The sequence below is a fragment of the Petromyzon marinus genome, chromosome 12 (genome assembly GCF_048934315.1).
Source record: "Petromyzon marinus isolate PM22_M1 ecotype Great Lakes invasive population chromosome 12, UKy_Petmar_22M1.pri1.0, whole genome shotgun sequence".
Taxonomy (NCBI): Eukaryota; Metazoa; Chordata; class Hyperoartia; order Petromyzontiformes; family Petromyzontidae; genus Petromyzon; species Petromyzon marinus.
In genome coordinates, this window is record NC_133678.1 from 4,764,366 (window position 1) to 4,781,233 (window position 16,868).

The 16,868-nt window shown below is 49.5% G+C and overlaps 1 protein-coding gene across 5 annotated transcripts in view; it reads left to right on the plus strand.

Moving 5' to 3' along the window:
* Window positions 1-16,866, plus strand: part of LOC116941655 (uncharacterized) — a 76,659-nt gene extending 59,793 nt beyond the window's left edge. For 4 of the 5 annotated variants that reach the window (XM_032952958.2, XM_032952957.2, XM_032952954.2 and 1 more), the window contains 3 exons: window positions 4,635-4,739; window positions 7,876-8,000; window positions 10,365-16,866. In XM_032952958.2, the coding sequence (XP_032808849.2) occupies window positions 4,635-4,739; window positions 7,876-8,000; window positions 10,365-10,476 (342 nt within the window). In that variant the 3' untranslated portion in view covers window positions 10,477-16,866. The remainder of the gene's footprint in view (window positions 1-4,634; window positions 4,740-7,875; window positions 8,001-10,364) is intronic. The other variant, XM_032952955.2, reaches the window with a different exon arrangement.
* The last annotated feature ends 2 nt before the right edge of the window (window positions 16,867-16,868 follow it).

Genomic DNA, 16,868 nt, shown 5'->3' on the forward strand with positions numbered 1-16,868 from the left:
GTAAATATTCCCTTGGTATTTATTACTCTCATACTGCCAAATCGGGGGGTGGGATAGAAGCAGCACTGCTGGGCATGGCAGCAGTTGATGCCCATGCACCGCTTCTAAATCGTTAGCCTCTTTGAATGTTTTCCTCTCTCTCTGTTACTCTTATGTTGGTTGGTTGGTTGGTTGAATGTGAGTAAGCCTGCGATGAGGACGTGCACAGGCAATGTGGCATATAGAATATAATTTGTGTTCGTGTAATTCCCACACCGTATCACGCCGTTTACGGGGCATAGGCTACAGGGTAGATTTTACATGTGTTTTGTAGAGTCCATTAATTTTTTATTTGGCAACACTTAGCACTCACATTGGCCATTTAAAAACTACACTGCAAGATCTTATTAAAATAATTATATTGGTGTACGCACAAACGTCTTGTGTCTCTGCCCATATGTAAAAACTTGGCTCTGTCTCTGTAACCCATCGGAGCCCACTTAAAAATGTCCTTATGCACCTAACCTGGTACATGTAATGGTGGCAGGTGTCGCCACCGTTGGGTTATGGTGTTCGCTGTACTGTGGTGCCCTAGGGCTTAATTCAGCCGGGGTCTGAAGTCTGCAGACTTGGAAACTATTTCCGTACCCAGCACACACTGCATCTAGTACCTTTCACTATGACTGTGGATAACTCGTCACGCGCTTGCTCCAGTCTACCAGCAAGTAGCGTGGATTGTGCCCGTACTTCGTCCGCTTGTTTCCATGCAAGCTGCACGTGTGCAGCCCGCATACCGTGTCAACCCACACGGTTGACCCGTATTCTTGTACAGGTCCATACGGCGTACAGCCGTTTCACTACGGGCGAAAAAAAACCGTCTATTTTTTTGTGTTTCTCCCTTGTGATGGGACTTTGTAGGATGAACGTTGAGATTTATAAGGGACATGGGGTGACCAATAAGGTCTGAATTGGTCTGTAATAAGGTAGGGCACTGATAAGGGGTTGACAGGTACAGTGAGGGGAAAAAAGTATTTGATCCCCTGCTGATTTTGTACGTTTGCCCACTGACAAAGAAATGATCAGTCTATAATTTTAATGGTAGTATTATTTGAACAGTGAGAGACAGAATAACAAAAAAAATTCCAGAAAAACGCATGTCAAAAATGTTATAAATTGATTTGCATTTTAATGAGGGAAATAAGTATTTGACCCCTCTGCAAAACATGACTTAGTACTTGGTGGCAAAACCCTTGTTGGCAATCACAGAGGTCAGACGTTTCTTGTAGTTGGCCACCAGGTTTGCACACATCTCAGGAGGGATTTTGTCCCCCTCCTCTTTGCAGATCTTCTCCAAGTCATTAAGGTTTCGAGGCTGACGTTTGGCAACTCGAACCTTCAGCTCCCTCCACAGATGTTCTATGGGATTAAGGTCTGGAGGCTGGCTAGGCCACTCCAGGACCTTAATGTGCTTCTTCTTGAGCCACTCCATTGTTGCCTTGGCTGTGTGTTTTGGGTCATTGTCATGCTGGAATACCCATCCACGACCCATTTTCAGCCCTGGCTGAGGGAAGGAGGTTCTCACCCAAGATTTGACGATACATGGCCCCGTCCATCGTCCCTTTGATGCGGTGAAGTTGTTCTGTCCCCTTAGCAGAAAAACACCCCCAAAGCATAATGTTTCCACCTCCATGTTTGACGGTGGGGATAGTGTTCTTGGGGTCATAGGCAGCATTCCTCCTCCAAACACGGCAAGTTGAGTTGATGCCAAAGAGCTCCATTTTGGTCTCATCTGACCACAACACTTTCACCCAGTTGTCCTCTGAATCATTCAGATGATCAAAGCGCAAACTTCAGACGGGCATGTATATGTGCTTTCTTGAGCAGGGGGACCTTGCGGGCACTGCACGATTTCAGTCCTTCACGGCGTAGTGTGTTACCAATTGTTTTCTTGGTGACTATGGTCCCAGCTGCCTTGAGATCATTGACAAGATCCTCCCGTGTAGTTCTGGGCTGATTCCTCACCGTTCTCATGATCATTGCAACTCCACGAGGTGAGATCTTGCATGGAGCCCCAGGCCGAGGGAGGTTGACAGTTCTTTGTGTTTCTTCCATTTGCGAATAATCGCACCAACTGTTGTCACCTTCTCACCAAGCTGCTTGGCAATGGTCTTGTAGCCCACTCCAGCCTTGTGTAGGTCTACAATCTTGTCACTGACATCCTTGGAGAGCTCTTTGGTCTTGGCCATAATGGAGAGTTTGGAATCTTGATTGATTGCTTCTGTGGACAGGTGTCTTTTATACAGGTAACAAGCTAAGATTAGGAGCACACTCTTAAAGAGTGCTCCTAATCTAGCTTGTTACCTGTATAAAAGACACCTGGGAGCCAGAAATCTTTCTAATTGAGAGGGGGTCAAATACTTATTTCCCTCATTAAAATGCAAATCAATTTATAAAATTTTTGTCATGCGTTTTTCTGGATTTTTTTGTTATTCTCTCTCACTGTTCAAATAAACCTACCATTAAAATTATAGACTGATCATTTCTTTGTCAGTGGGCAAACGTACAAAATCAGCAGTGGATCATATACTTTTTTTCCTCACTGTATGAGCTTGTATGAAAACATTGTTTGGGTATCGCCAGCAAAATGAGTTTCCCAGGACTTGTACACACTCACATTAACATTGTTCCCACATTCATGGCAGCGAGCTTAAAAAAAAAAAAATCAGTTTTTCCAATTTGTTTTAAAAATCCCTTAATATTGTCAGCAATATTTAGTTTTTTGAATGCCAAATTAATCGCACGCCTAACGTTGCCTCGATGGTGCCTGGTTAGCTGTCCGCGGCACGCGAGAACGGCACGTGCACTCGGTGGCCTGTGTTGCACCGCGGTCGGTGACGCGGCGCATTGTGCACCGCGGTCGGTGACGCGGCGCATTATGTCCTTCACGGCGTAGTGTGTTACCAATTGTGCGTCGCGTCCCCCACATTGCTCTCGTGTCAAATCGTAACTTGGGCACTGCCTCCACCCCCAGCTGATGCTGCTACTGCTGCTGTTGTTGTTTTCCCACCGGGGCGTGCGATCTGCAGACGCCTGCTGCCCTCTCCTGGCTTCTAGTTGCCGTGGAGACTTCGGCAAGAAATTGTGTAGAATGTAATTGAGTTCATATTCTTGGTTCTTTCGGTAAAGTGACGTAGAAAGAACCAAGAATGTGAATCCCTGCAGTAACGGAAGCTTTAAATTAAAAAAATGTAATTGAGTTGTTGTTGAAATCCTGGTTGCGTAGTTTGCTTGGGGCATCATTCCCTTCAGGGTTAATAAAATGAGGACAGCTTCACAAGTGGTGCGGGGGGGGGAGTGGAGCGGTTGTGTAAGGATGGACTTGGTCCTGTCATACGGATGTGGAACTTTCACCACAGTCTCAGGGCTGTAATGAGAAAATGGGCACCACCTCAAGTCTCATTTAAACAGTAAATTTTGACTTGCTTGTTTTTGTCAAATCGGGCTATCAAGCACCATTCGTTCAGCCGTTGGTCGCATAAATGAACACTCCCGTATGTTCAGATAACTGCTGCTGGGATCAGAGCTTATATTTGCATGTTTAATGCGAGTGTGTGTTTTTTTTATTGTATCAAGTGGTCTGCATGTGTGCATGATACACCTTTGTGATTTTTTTCTTGTATGTAGATCAGGGGTAGGTAACTATCCTTACTGAGGGCCAAATAGGACGTTCAAGTACCCTTTGAAACAATCACACATGAACACCACACTCTGGCGTTATTAACGCAAACTGTAATGTGTGTGTCCACCAAGTCTGGAAGAGAGACCCTTGCAGCAAGAGGAGTGAACTGCGACCGCTCAGGAACTAACTGAAAAGACAAAATAGATTTTAGTTGTGTACTTGCGTTTAAATCGGTGATCACTTTCACGAGTGGTCACCGACACACTCCGCCATTCCGGTTTCCAGCACTCCCAAACCTTTTTGTCAGCACAATGAAGTAATAGCTTGTGGGTTAGGTTTTTTTTTAGCGATGCGGCCCTTTATATTCGAGCAGGTGGTTTGTAAACACGTTGGGAAGCTAGCCCATAGCGTTTCTTTACAGTTAGCAGGCGTGTTTGCTTAGCGATTTTTTAAAAAATGTATTTTATATCTGCGACCACTATAAATAATCGTAAAAAAAAACGTTTTGCGCCAGTTTGAAAATATTCCCCCTGCTAAATAGTCCATTAGTGTGCTGTGTGTTTTTAAATGATGCTTCACACTGACGGGTAAACATCACGGCCTGCTTCGTGTGGCCACGAACTGTATGAAATCGAGTTGCGGGGGTCGTGTTTGGCCCACGTGCCGTCCTGTAATCCACCGATGCTGTTTTCTTTTTACCAGAGCCCAGTAGTAGGTGTTGACTTGAACGTTGCCCGACTATAGCTGCCGTTTTAGCCGTTGATGATGGAGGCGGGGGGGTCCCCAGGGTAGGAGGGTGGGGTGGTCCCTGGCACTGGGGCCCATGCAACCTCTCGACCCCGCTGTTGTGTCCCTCAATATTTACTGAAGTAAATAGTTGAGATTTCTGCTGCTGCTGCTGCTGCCACGTTCCGCTCACTGCCGTTCCCGCTGCGTCCCCCCCCCCACCTCCCCCCCACTGTTCGTGCCATCCTAGGCTTGCGGGCCACTCCTTGACACCATGTCTCCGCCAGGCGCCGGTACCACATTTGGAACGTTGAGGCTGCAGCTGGAAGGTGCCACGGCTGCGTGCGACGCGTCGGTGAGCTCTCCTCGTCGCAGCTTCTCAAGCCATTGCGGCGTGCAGCCATACTCGCCCAGCAGTGGAACGGCGCAACGACTGATGGATGATTGATTTTCCTGACGGCGATTAGTTACGGCCGCGGAAAAGTCTCGGGGAATTTTTTTGAACCATATACGCGCAGGAGCTCGGGTTACCGCATGCTGCGCTGTGCTGTACATCCAAACTTAATTGCCAAGAAATAGGAGTGAGTGCTTTACACGCGTCCAGCTCTGATGCCACCGCTGCTTGGAAAAGTGGCAGAATAACTCGGTGTGGCCTATGACCCAATCGCCCGGAATTCGCCTAATCAAAATACAGTAAAACCCTTGTTAATTCGACACATATGGGCCTCTGGCCTTGCCGAATTATCCCATATTCTGAGTTATGTACAATGGTACCTTCCAGTGCGTTCTGCACCAATACATTTTTTTAAATATATTTTCCCCAAAATCTTCACGCACCGTACGCATTGCACACAACCTGCATCAATTCTATCCAAAACTTTGGATTTGTCTCGCAGACTAAGGGGTTTTATACTTCAGTCCCTTTCTTTTGCTTCTTGATTCCTGAGAGGGGGGGGGGGTGGCTTGCACAGAGTGCATCGACAGGGTAAAGTCCAAAGCGACAGGTCTGCACTGACGCTCACCACGTGCGCTGCTACTAGACTGAGTCGTTGTTTTTGCTCGTGGCGTGCGGCGTCGCTCCACCACGTGGTCTGCCGAAATTGGACCATTCCGCACGGCAATTCTTCTCATGGCGAATTACTAACACACCGTATATACGCCGAAAGAGCAGCCGCGCCGAATTATCCCCAATTTACGAATGATCAAATACGGAAATAACAAGGTTTTACTGTATCTCAGAAGCTATGTAGGATATTGAGCCGTGTGTGTGTGCTTGGGATGGGACACCACCTGGCAAATACCAAGTGTAGGAGGCTCGGGATGCGAGGTGACGACAGGTCCAGCAATGGAGTCTTGCACATCGCTGTGCAGAGTTTTGAGCATTACCCTGCTTTTATATCCGTGGCTTTTCTGCAGCTACTCTGCTATCCTCCCAAGTTTCCGTCGATCGGTATTTAATTTTAAAAGGCACAATTTGCAAGATGATCAAAGCGCCATGAGAACTGCTCATTACAATCCACACGCGTGTCGCAGATTCTCCATTTACACCGCGTGGCCCAACATGTCGAACGCTGCGAAGAGATCCCGGAGAACCGAGATTCGTGTGTGTGTGTGTGGAACTTCTTTTGCACCGTACGTAGCCAACCGTGCCAATCGGAGATGCGAGATGATAGGAACATCTCTTCCGATCTCTCGCGACCAGGAGATCGTTCCTAACCCGCGCCAGAGCTGTCTTGATATGATACCTCTAATGAAAATCTGATTGGAGAAGATTTTTGTTCCTCCTTTCCCCCCCCCGCCCCTCCCCCTCCGCCTCAACAAGGCCCCCTTAGGGAGCCGCATCAACCCAGAGAGCACGAGCTGCAGATCCCCCCCCGCCCCCGTCCTTTTCACCGCGTATATGCGTTGTCTGTCGTGATTTGTTGCGCTGGGTTGTTGTAAGTATCGTGATTGATGTGATCCTCCATTTGTAGTGCAACCACTTTCTCATTAACCTTTACCTGCAAAGGAGAGGCTCGTCAGGTCTAGTTGGCAGGAAGGACCTCGACAAAAGTAAGTCCCTAAATCTTTTCCCGTTCCGAGACGGTCTGCAAGGTGCAGAGTGGGGGTCCCTTTCACCGCTGAATCTCGGATAGCGCAAGCGATTCGGCGTGAATTTTATTTCGAGAGGCAGACGAGCGTTGCTTTTTTAAAAGACATTGGACTGTACGTACCGCAGAGAACCGTAGCGACTCGACCCACACTCTACGATAGCGGGCGCCAAACTGCGACACGCCCTCCCGCATGGTCTCTTGCTTCCCATTCCGTTCTGAATCGAATCGTTGACAATTATACATTATTATCAATATTATTTCCTTATGTTTCCATGCACGTTTAGTTTGTAGTGTACGGACACACACTACTTGCACAGCTCTGCAGTGTTCAAGATGTTAAATACCTCCCCTTGTATACAGTAGTTCATGGGATCGATCACGACCCTGATCATGTCTGTGTATTTGGAGTTTGCGTGTTCTCCCCGTGGTCACGTAAAACATTTTCAGGGTCCTCCGGTTTTTCCCTCCACTTTTAGAATCGACGTGCGTTTAGAGTATTTGGCTGCTCCGCACCTCCGATTAGCACGATTGGCTACGTACGGTGGGAAAGAAGCTCAGCATACATGCTATAAATTTCCACGTGATAAGCCACTTCGTTGGGCTATCATTTGTGATAGCCAGGTCGCTTCTGAAAAATAGCTACATAGCTCAGTGTGCCTTACCTGTAAAAATAAAAAAGTTTAATTTGCGTACAACAATAATCCCGAGTTCCATTCCAAGAAACGGCTCGCATCGGTGAAAAAAATTCTATCTGAACTGGTACCTGGTTATTCCCCCTTCACCTACCCACTCTGTCGATCCTGGTTCATCGTAAGGACGGTATTCGTATCATTCTTATATCACGAGGCTAGGGCAAAGGTGTTGTGTTTTGCAGTCGAAGTCTGCATTGGCGGAAGCGCATATATGGCCAGACAACCCTCATGACCATTGTCCTAATCGAGCAGCGGTGACGGGCAGGAGTGCTGTAATATAGAATCGGATAATATTTATTTATCCCGGAGGAATCCGATGAGCTATAAAACTCTGTTTTTTCGTATGTCCATTAGCGGCACGGGGGGGGGGGTCAGAGCTTTACTCCAACAAACAATACAACAAAAAAACACGAGAGTGCAACGTGTAGGAAATCTAAGCAAATCACACACTAAAAATGCAAATAAAACTAAGCAATTTTTTTTTTTTTAAACCACGTGTAAAGTTCCACTGAGCTGTTAGATTGATTATTTGTCAGAGGCGACCTGGCCACAAATGACAGCTCAACGAAGCGGCTTATCGTGTGGACAAGGGCGGGTGCCACCAGGGCCGGTGCGGTGGGGGGGGGCGGGCTGCGTTTGCGATGTTGAACGTCGTTTTGTGTGCGTCGGTTCCCCCTCCCCCACCCCGTGCGCGTTGCCTCTGCAGGGGTTCCCGATGCGCGTACGCACGCTCAGCAGCTCGGAGCACCGGCCCCCCGGCACCCCTGGCGCTGCCGCCTGCCGACTACACGCGTCGCTCTCGCCGTCGCCCAAGTCGCTCGCCCCCGGCCGGTCGGTCAGAGCTCGCGGGGCCGTCTCTTTGTGTGGGGGCCCCCCTCCCCTCTCTCCCTGCCGCCTGCCCCCCCCCCCCGCCCCTCGCCCGCAAAGCACGTGCACTCGTGGTGGAAACGTCGCGTCACCGCATCGAACTCAATTCTAGATTTAAAGCTTTCGTGACTGCAAGGATCCATACGCTTTGGTTCTATTCGGTAAAGTCACGTAGGTAAAAAATAAAACAACAAAAATCACGACGTTTCGGCCACAACACAAGCGGCCTTCATCAGGTGAAGGGAATCAGGCTGTCTCGAGGACAGCGCTGGAGTGAAACACAGCCACGCTCAGGCCGCGGACCTTTAAGCTGTGTGCGAGGAAACAAGGTGCCTTGACAAAAGAATTAGCATAAAAATTAGCATTTGATTGGCCGACTTAGCATAGAGGTGGTGTACATGCGGGTGCACATGCCAGTTGGCGCGGGGGGGGGGGAGGTGGAATTTACCTATATCGGGGAGACAAAGCGACATGTCTCTGACCGAATTCGCGAGCACAAATCAGATTTGAAACACGGCAAAACGAATTCTTCTGCCGTGGCTGATCACTGTGACAACGCTGTGGGTGATCACGATATAATTTTCTCCGATACCAAGGTTCTTTGCAAACCCACGGGTTTTTATCAGAGATTTGTTCACGAGGCAATTCAGATCTACAAACACAGACACAATTTCAACCGAGAAGATGGTTTCAAATTAAGCAACCATTGGAAAGATGTTCTAAATCGAACTAAACATTAAACTAATTTTCAATGGTACAGTATATTTTTCAAGTAGTGGTACCCCAAACTTTCACAGCTCTTAAAAATTCCCTTTTCACACCATCAATAGGTAAACTCCCCCTCCCCCCCCCGCGCCAAACAGCAAGTCCACCGCACGTACACCACCTCTATGATAAGTCGGCCAATCAAATGCTATTTTTATGCTAATTCCTTTGTCAAGGCACCTTGTTTCCTCGCACACAGCTTAAAGGTCGCGGTCTGAGCGTGGCTGTGTTTCACTCCAGCGCTGTCCTCGAGACAGTCTGGTCCCTTCACCTGATGAAGGCCGCTTGTGTTGTGGCCGAAACGTCGTGATTTTTGTTGTTTTATTTTTTACCTACGTGACTTTACCGAATAGAACCAAAGAGTATGCATCGAACTCGTTCAATTTTTTGATGTCGCTTCCTATAGGGTCGCGATGCACGTTGCGTATTGAGCGTCGTGTAAGAGAATCGATACATTTTTCGAGGAGCGTAGCTTCGTATGACCCTGGGTAGCACGCCGCACAGAGTGTTTGGCCTCTATAAACTTCCACGTGATATGTCACTTCGTTGAGCTTTCATTTGTGGGCAGCTTGCTTCTGAAAAAGAGCTGTATAGCTCAGTGGGCCTTACCTAGTAGAATCAAAAGTTTAGTTTTAGTATAGATGAACTGGTTACCTGATTAGTCCCCCTTCACCTTCCCACGTTGACCATCCTGGTAGGTGCAAGTTTTTCGAAAGGATGGCATTCGCACCATTCTTATGGCTATGGCACAGGTGTTGTGTTTCACAGTCGAAGCCTGCGGTGCTTTCGCAGCAGGGGGCAATGTTCCTTGCTGTGTGGAATCCCAATTGAGGATATTGGCAGGTAGTTTTTCATTTTGGCAAATTTGGACCATGACGCTAGGCACACAACGGCCTACTCCCCTTGTTTTTTTTTAATGGCGTCGGGGTATCATTAATGTCCGCCGAGTCACATGGCGCGTAGTATTATTATTATTTATTGCGCCCACACCTCTACGACAAGCGGTGAACGCTAGCTACCGCTGGGCCACGTCACCGCCCGAATTGTGAGAGTTAACTGTGAAAGCCTTATTCAGCCTTCGGTGAGTAAGGAAAAGATTTCCCTGACCCCTGATTTAGAGAGAGCACTGCGATCTCACAGCACAGGGCTCTAACACGCTCTGTTGAGACCTGGGCTCGATCACAATTTGTCACCCGTAACGAATTTCAAGCGCAATGTAATTATATGTTTCGGCTGACGTCGCTGTGGTAACTGCCGCTCGGGTCTAAAGTATGTATCTATGTATAACTCCTTTCGCACCGTATGTATAAAAGTGTGCTAATCGGAGGTGCGGGGGAAGGACACCAAACCAAACGCAAGAAGCAGTTTTAAAAGAAATGAGTTTTCTATCTAAATGATTTAAAGGTGCATAGCTCCAGTTGGCTTTCTAATATGGGCAGGAAGATCGTTCCAGACGGCCGCAGAAGCGCGCCGGAAAGCGCGTGACGCGGGGTGACCGCGTTGGTCCGACGGCCGGCCAAAAGTCCGACGCTGACGTATTCCCCCTCGCTTTTTTCGTTGCAGGAAAAGCCGTGGGGAGGCCAAGAAGTGCCGCAAGGTGTACGGCATGGAGAACAAGGACATGTGGTGCACCGCGTGTCGCTGGAAGAAAGCCTGCCAGCGGTTCAATGACTGAGCTCCGAAAGCCCTCTTCCTTCCAACACTTTGGCACCCACCATCCCCTACGCCCCCACCCACCCACATACTCCAGGCGTTCGGCTCGGTGTGTTTCGATCGGTCGCAGGTTTACCGAGACTCTCGTTTTTGCCCTGGCATTATTACGATCGTCCCTCGTTGGTCTGCGTCCACCCTTTTGCACTATGGATGCTTGAGGTGAGGTGGGAGAATGAAACTTAAAAAAACAATGCTGGCGACACTTTTCTGTGGGAGAGCTCGGGCGCGCGCGCGCTGTGGTTATTGTTTTTGTAATTCACGGAATCGGACGGCGGGTTTGTACTGGAACGACGCGACTCGCTCCCGACACAGTCGTCACTCGAAACCTCCAGCAAAAAGTACACAACGTAAATTTCTGCCCCTTTTTAAATTTCCTTCGAAAGTGGTCAACGTGGCTGCTCAAGCTTGGCACGCGACCGCCACCGGAAATTCTCAGCCCCGTTTGCCGAGGACGATAGCCTACAGTTCCCCCCGCCTCCCCTCTCGCTCCATCTTCCTTGTGAGCCTCTGCGGCCGAGGCTCGCGTTGGGTTTGCCATGCCGGTAGTTTTACGAGGAGAGAGAAACGTTATTCTCCATTGCCTGTTCCCTTGGCGCCAACCCTGCACGTCTTCGCTGTGCAAAAGAATATACGCGAGCCCGTGCCCTTGTTGGGCACCTGAATGTACGCTTGCGACAAAAGTCGAAGGGCGCGCAGCGGAGTGGAATCCAGGAACCCCCGGGTAGGGCTTTTGAAGAATCGTTAACTTTCTTAAGTTTTAATTGCGTGTGGATTATTATTTTTCTTCCCATTCCTTGCGTCTCCAGCAGAGGCGCTGGGTAACGAATCGTCGTGTGTCTTGCCGCACAGAAGCGTTCGTGCGCCACGGACAAAACCCTCGGTCCGATTTTCTGGGCAGCCCGTATCACGTGTTCCCTTTTCGGCGCGCATTGGCAAGATCTTGGTGCTTACATCGGTCACGCTTTTTTTTTTGCTTGCCCAAATTGGCCCTTTGGAGACGGCAGGGATATCGTGAAGTCAAAGCGAGGTCAACTTGCACGGGGGTTATTATTTTTTTTTTGTCGCTGCAGCTGGCTTTGTTTGTGGGCCGCTTCCACGGGGCTCTCCGGGAAGAGACGACTCCGCCGGACTCGTCTGCCTTCGGGGTTCGTGTGCGCGGCTTTCGTTCGGCTCACGTCGTTCTCGACGTGCGGCGAAGCGCGTCGCGTTGCCGCCGCCGCCGCCGGCTGCCTGTCAGGTCCGATGGAAGTCGGCGAGGAAGAGAAAAAAAATATGCAAACGTTGTACAAGCGCTTAACGCGGCACCTCGCATTCGTTTGGCAGCGCGTGCCCGTAATTGTATTTTCAATGCCAGGACCTCTTACAGAGCAGGAATGTTAAAACGGTGATACAGAATGAATGTAATCGTGACGATGGATGGGTGGTAGCGTGCCCCCACCACCACCACCAACCCGTGCCCCTGCTGCTGCTCCCCTTTCCCTCCCTGGAGCAACTTATCCCTGACGTCGGCATCCCGAGGTTGGGGCGAGCGGGGACCCCTCGGCCCACGCGCAAGCGCCCAGCCGTCGGCTGCTTTGTGTAGATCGTCGGGCACGTTAAAGAAACATTTCATCCTTTTTGCCTTTTTTCTTTCCTGTGACCAAAAAAGCCATGGTCTCTCATTTTGTAAGAAAATGTACAACCACGACTCTTTAAAACAAAAACAAGACCTCGTTTAGAGCATTTGTTCACGAAGGAACATTTCTAACAACTTCTCAAAAACGTGTGATGATTATTGTTAATTTTTCTCTCTCTACCACCGCCGTCAACGCGTTTTAGTTACCTGCAGCTTTCTCTCGGTAACCCTCTGCAATGTCCTTGGAGTAGCCGTTGGCGGCGATAATTTGAGACTCGGACACAGCGCTCTTCCCCTGCCCGTCGGCTTGTATAACAACGCAACGGCTACGCATTCAACAAAACAAAGACGAATGCTTTAAACTGTAGAACAAGCGGCGCCCTTTCTGTAACAAGAGCCCGTGCGCGTGCGTGTGCATTTCAATGGGAAGATTCTCGTCAATGCGGGTGAAAATAGCAGGTCCGTGATGGTAAATGTTTAAAGCTGGTGCACACGCGTAACTGTTGATATTCTCTTTTGTAATATTTGGCAGGGGTTTAAAGAGGATTTTTCTACACTTGGATCTGCAACGGAAGAGCACAGACTTGTGTGACCGCGCATCGAATAGCCGGCTGCACAATGGGCTGTAAAGAATGTAGGGGGTTTGTATGCGAGGCTGTGAATTTATTTGTTTGCGTCAGTTTGGCAAGCCACGTTCACCGTTTGCCGGCGGCTCGTTTCCACTATCGCCGCCTCGTGCGACGGCAGTGTCCAAAATGTGTTTTTGTACGGAGTGGCGTAAAAAATATGTCTGGGGTGTAATGATTCGTCAACACAGCTCTTATAAAAGTTATTGCACATTTGTGTGTATTGAAGCGTAAGGATGTATTAGCAACAGCAGCAACGGTCGTAGTAGTAGTGGTGAATAGTAATTGAATAGTATTAATAGATACAATATATACGTAAGATTAACTTCTTTAAGCAGCATTTTTGAGAAGAGGCCAAGAACTGTGTCCACCGTCGATGGTTTGGGTAATGACTGGTGTAACGATGTGCCTGCACTTGTAGTCTCGGGACGCCGTCTCTGCCGCTGCCGAGGGGTGTCTACGGCCATGGGCTAGCAGTGTGGTCTGCATGGTGCGAGGTGGAGGGAGCCGGGCGTTTGGCTGATGTCAAGGTGCATAGCATTGGATGCCTAGTTTCAACGATGTCTTCCCCCCCCCCCTAACCTCCGATTGCAATGCCGCATTGGCCACACGTGGGGTCCTGAACTGCCGGGAACGGCACCGCGTTTAAGTGTTTAAAGTGGTGTCCGAAACCATCAAGCCACCGCCGTTTCAAAAGTTCTCCCTACTGTCGTTTGAACGGCTTGTCCCCCCTCTCCCTCCCCCACTTCTTCCCACCCTTAACCATTATTAGATACGCAACGGTACAGCTATCGGGAGTGAAAGTGGCGTCCGACACTAAGCACTTATGTAACAGAACCTAACTGTGGATGTATATAGGAGAGGCGGTGTGTGTGTGTGTGTGCGTGCCTGTTTGCGTGTGTGAGTGTGCGTGCGTGTCGTGGTGCTGGCCACCCATCCCTCTCGTGTGCCGTGCCGGCCTTCATGGGTGCTCGCTTAACAGCACTTACAAACCCCGAGAGTCTGTTAAGGCTCATCCGGGTCCCGTAGAGGGGGGTGCGAGCCACTCCGGGTTTGGTGGTGATGGATCCCCCCTTTTTGCCAGCCCACACACGGGGGGGTGGGACTGTGCCTTAACGTGTCTGTGCATCACCAGCACAACCTTTCGAAGACCAAATTGCCAAAACCTGCTCAAAGTTGATACACAGTTGTTTATCCTTCTCCTTGCTAGATCTGGATAAGCTATAGATTTGTAAACAAACAAAAAAATATATATAAAAAGACGAGTCCAGTACCATCGTTTTTACTTTGTAGTATTTTTTTTTTCACAGTCCGTCCGTATGCACCCACCCCGAGGACAACTTCAGACGGTGGTGGTTGTGGCGGGTTCTCATTGTGTTCACCGTGTCTTTAGATTTTGCCTAGTTTGTGTGTGTGTGTGCGCGTTGAGTATTTAGGCCACGATGCAGTCGGGCAAATTGTAGGGAGCGGTGGCGTTTGTGGTTAGCGCGCTGCGCTATGAACCGAGTTCGATTCCCGCTTACGGCCAACACCGGTGAACCGGTCATGGGGCTACCCCTCGGTCGACTCGGCCTCAAATGAGTACATTGTGCGATTGCGCAAACATCAGTGGGGAGACAAAGGCGGGCGGGCGTGGTGTTGGCCACCCCTTCGTGTGCCGTGCCAGCCTTCGTAGGTGCTCGCCAACAACACTTGCCTCAACGGTTTGTTAAGGCTTCATGGAGGAGGGGGATCTTTGTCTTTGATGGGTATTTAGGGCCACGATGGAAGTCGCGGCGAGCATTGCTCTCATTCATCTCCGACTGAGGTGGCTTCATTTCCTATGATTGTGTGTTAAGCAAAATAAAGCATGCGGTGCAATCAGGCGTTGCCAAAATCTTAACGAAATGATGCATTTTGCTGCCAACTCCTAAGTGGGCAACTGAGATGGCATCTGCCGGTCAAGTGACGGAGGTCAAGACTGCGCCGAGGTTCGCGTGCTCAGCTAAGACCCATTCGAAGACCCATTCGATGAAATGAATATTTCGAGAAATGGTTTTTAATTGACGAGACAGCTGCGCTGCTCGCTGGCCACTTCTGTGCAAAGTTGCCACGGTTCGCTTGTGCACGCACGTTCAAGTCTCGAATCCGGACGAAACGATCGTGCCCCGTGCTCCCTCCTGGTGGCCATCGCCAATGACGGCTTCTGTCATCTGATCACGGAGGGAGGTAACGTGAATAGCCGACGGCGGTGCGCCCTGTAGACCCGACTGGGCGACCGATCGACCTTCCATTCAGATGTGTTGCCAACTCACGCACGTTGAGTTTAGTCGCCAGCCACCACTTGATCGCTCTCAATTCCACTTCGATACCCATTTGCCGCAGTGGCTCGTGTCGTCGCTGTCGTTGATGCTGCCGGCGACTTCCCCCCCCCCCCCCTACAATTTTGCCCTCGTGTATCTTGGCATTTAACTTTCCGATGCTTGGCAGGACGTGTGGCGTTTACGAGTGTATGTGTGTGCGCGTGGGGGTGGGCGGTGTAGTGGGGAGCGGTGGTGTAGCTGTCAGTGCGCTGCGCTACGAACCCGGCAACCCGGGTTCGATTCCCGCTCACGGCCAACACCGGTGACGATTATCTTAACCGGTCCTGGGCCTCAAATGAGTACCCGGTGCGATGCGTACACGTCGGCACTGGGGAGACAAAGACGGCCGGGGGTGATGCGGGCCACACCCACCCCTTCGTGTGCAGTGCCGGCCTTCATAGGTGCTCGCTAACAGCACTTGCCCAAACGGCCCGTTTAGGGTATCCGGGGGATCTTTGTGGGGATCTCTGTCTTTGTGTGTGGGGGGGTGGGGGGAGTGTGGGCCATGTAGTCGCAGGCGCGTGCAGTGTTGTATTGCCGGTCGTGTGCGGGGTGAGCTGTCTCGAAGCCAAAAAGAAATAACCCAAAATGCTGCTATTGCGACAACACTGCTAGCATTCCTTTTCCACGTGTCATGCAAAAACCATATTACGTCTCGGTGGACGGCAGTATTACTGATATATTTTTACTGTACACGGTGGAATTTCGTTTTTGTTAAGTTATAAAACAAATTAGAACTTTAGTTGAAAACGATATAAGTTTTGGATACAATTTTTTTCGCTAAAGGAATTGTTCAACAGTGGATATATATACCATCTTGTAACGTTGTTTTGTTTGTTGTTTCATGCAAGTGGATTGTAACTAATGTGGCCGTGTTCATATGTCGGTGATGGAGGCGGGTGTAGTGGTGTGGGTGGGTGGGTGGCCCAGCCAGTGACACTGGCGCGCAATGTGACCCCGCTCGACCGATAAGCTTTGCGCCAACATCCCACGCTCTCTTCTGTTCCTTTCTACAAGGCGGTATTGGTTGGAGCCGGGTTGCCACTGCGTTCACCACCCACCGCCTCCTCTCCGCAAATTATTTAAATCGAGGCATCGTGCTCCCTCGCCCACACCTGGTGGAGAGCGAGGACGCACGCAGAGCAGCGTGGAACGTACCTATCTCTTTTATTGCGTGGAGGGGTTGAAGTGTGAGATTGCGCAAGGATTCATTGGATGGAGAGAGGGAATGTTGTATCTGAATGTAGCCCCCCCCCCCCACACACCCCCCAATCGAATGTGGGATTAAAGTCTTCTTTAATTGACTCCTTTCGTGTATGGTTAACACTGTGAATGCAAGTCCAACAAAGTGAAGCCGAAAATAGTTTCTATAATAATACTACGAAAAAAATATATTAAAAAAATGTCGCTTGGATTGTGATCTGCGCGCCCATTACTCTATGCGCCTCTTTGTAAATCTCTACACTGACGTTTTCTACTGTAACTTTTTTTTGTACATACAGAAGTTTGACGCGAGGACAAAAAACGGACGGCACTTTGTGAATGACCCCTTTGTTTGTGAACGGCGCGCTCTGGGTGCAGACATTGGGGTGGCCTTTTATTGTGTGGCTGGTGGTATGGGACGTGGCCAGCGTGTGTGGAATGCCCCCTGTTTGTGGACGGCTTTGCTCCGTTTTGACTGTTCATTCGTTCATTATTTTATGTCCGACGTCTGAATTTACTGTGTAAACCTGCCCGCTTAATCCAAATAAAGGCAAATGCTTCGATTATC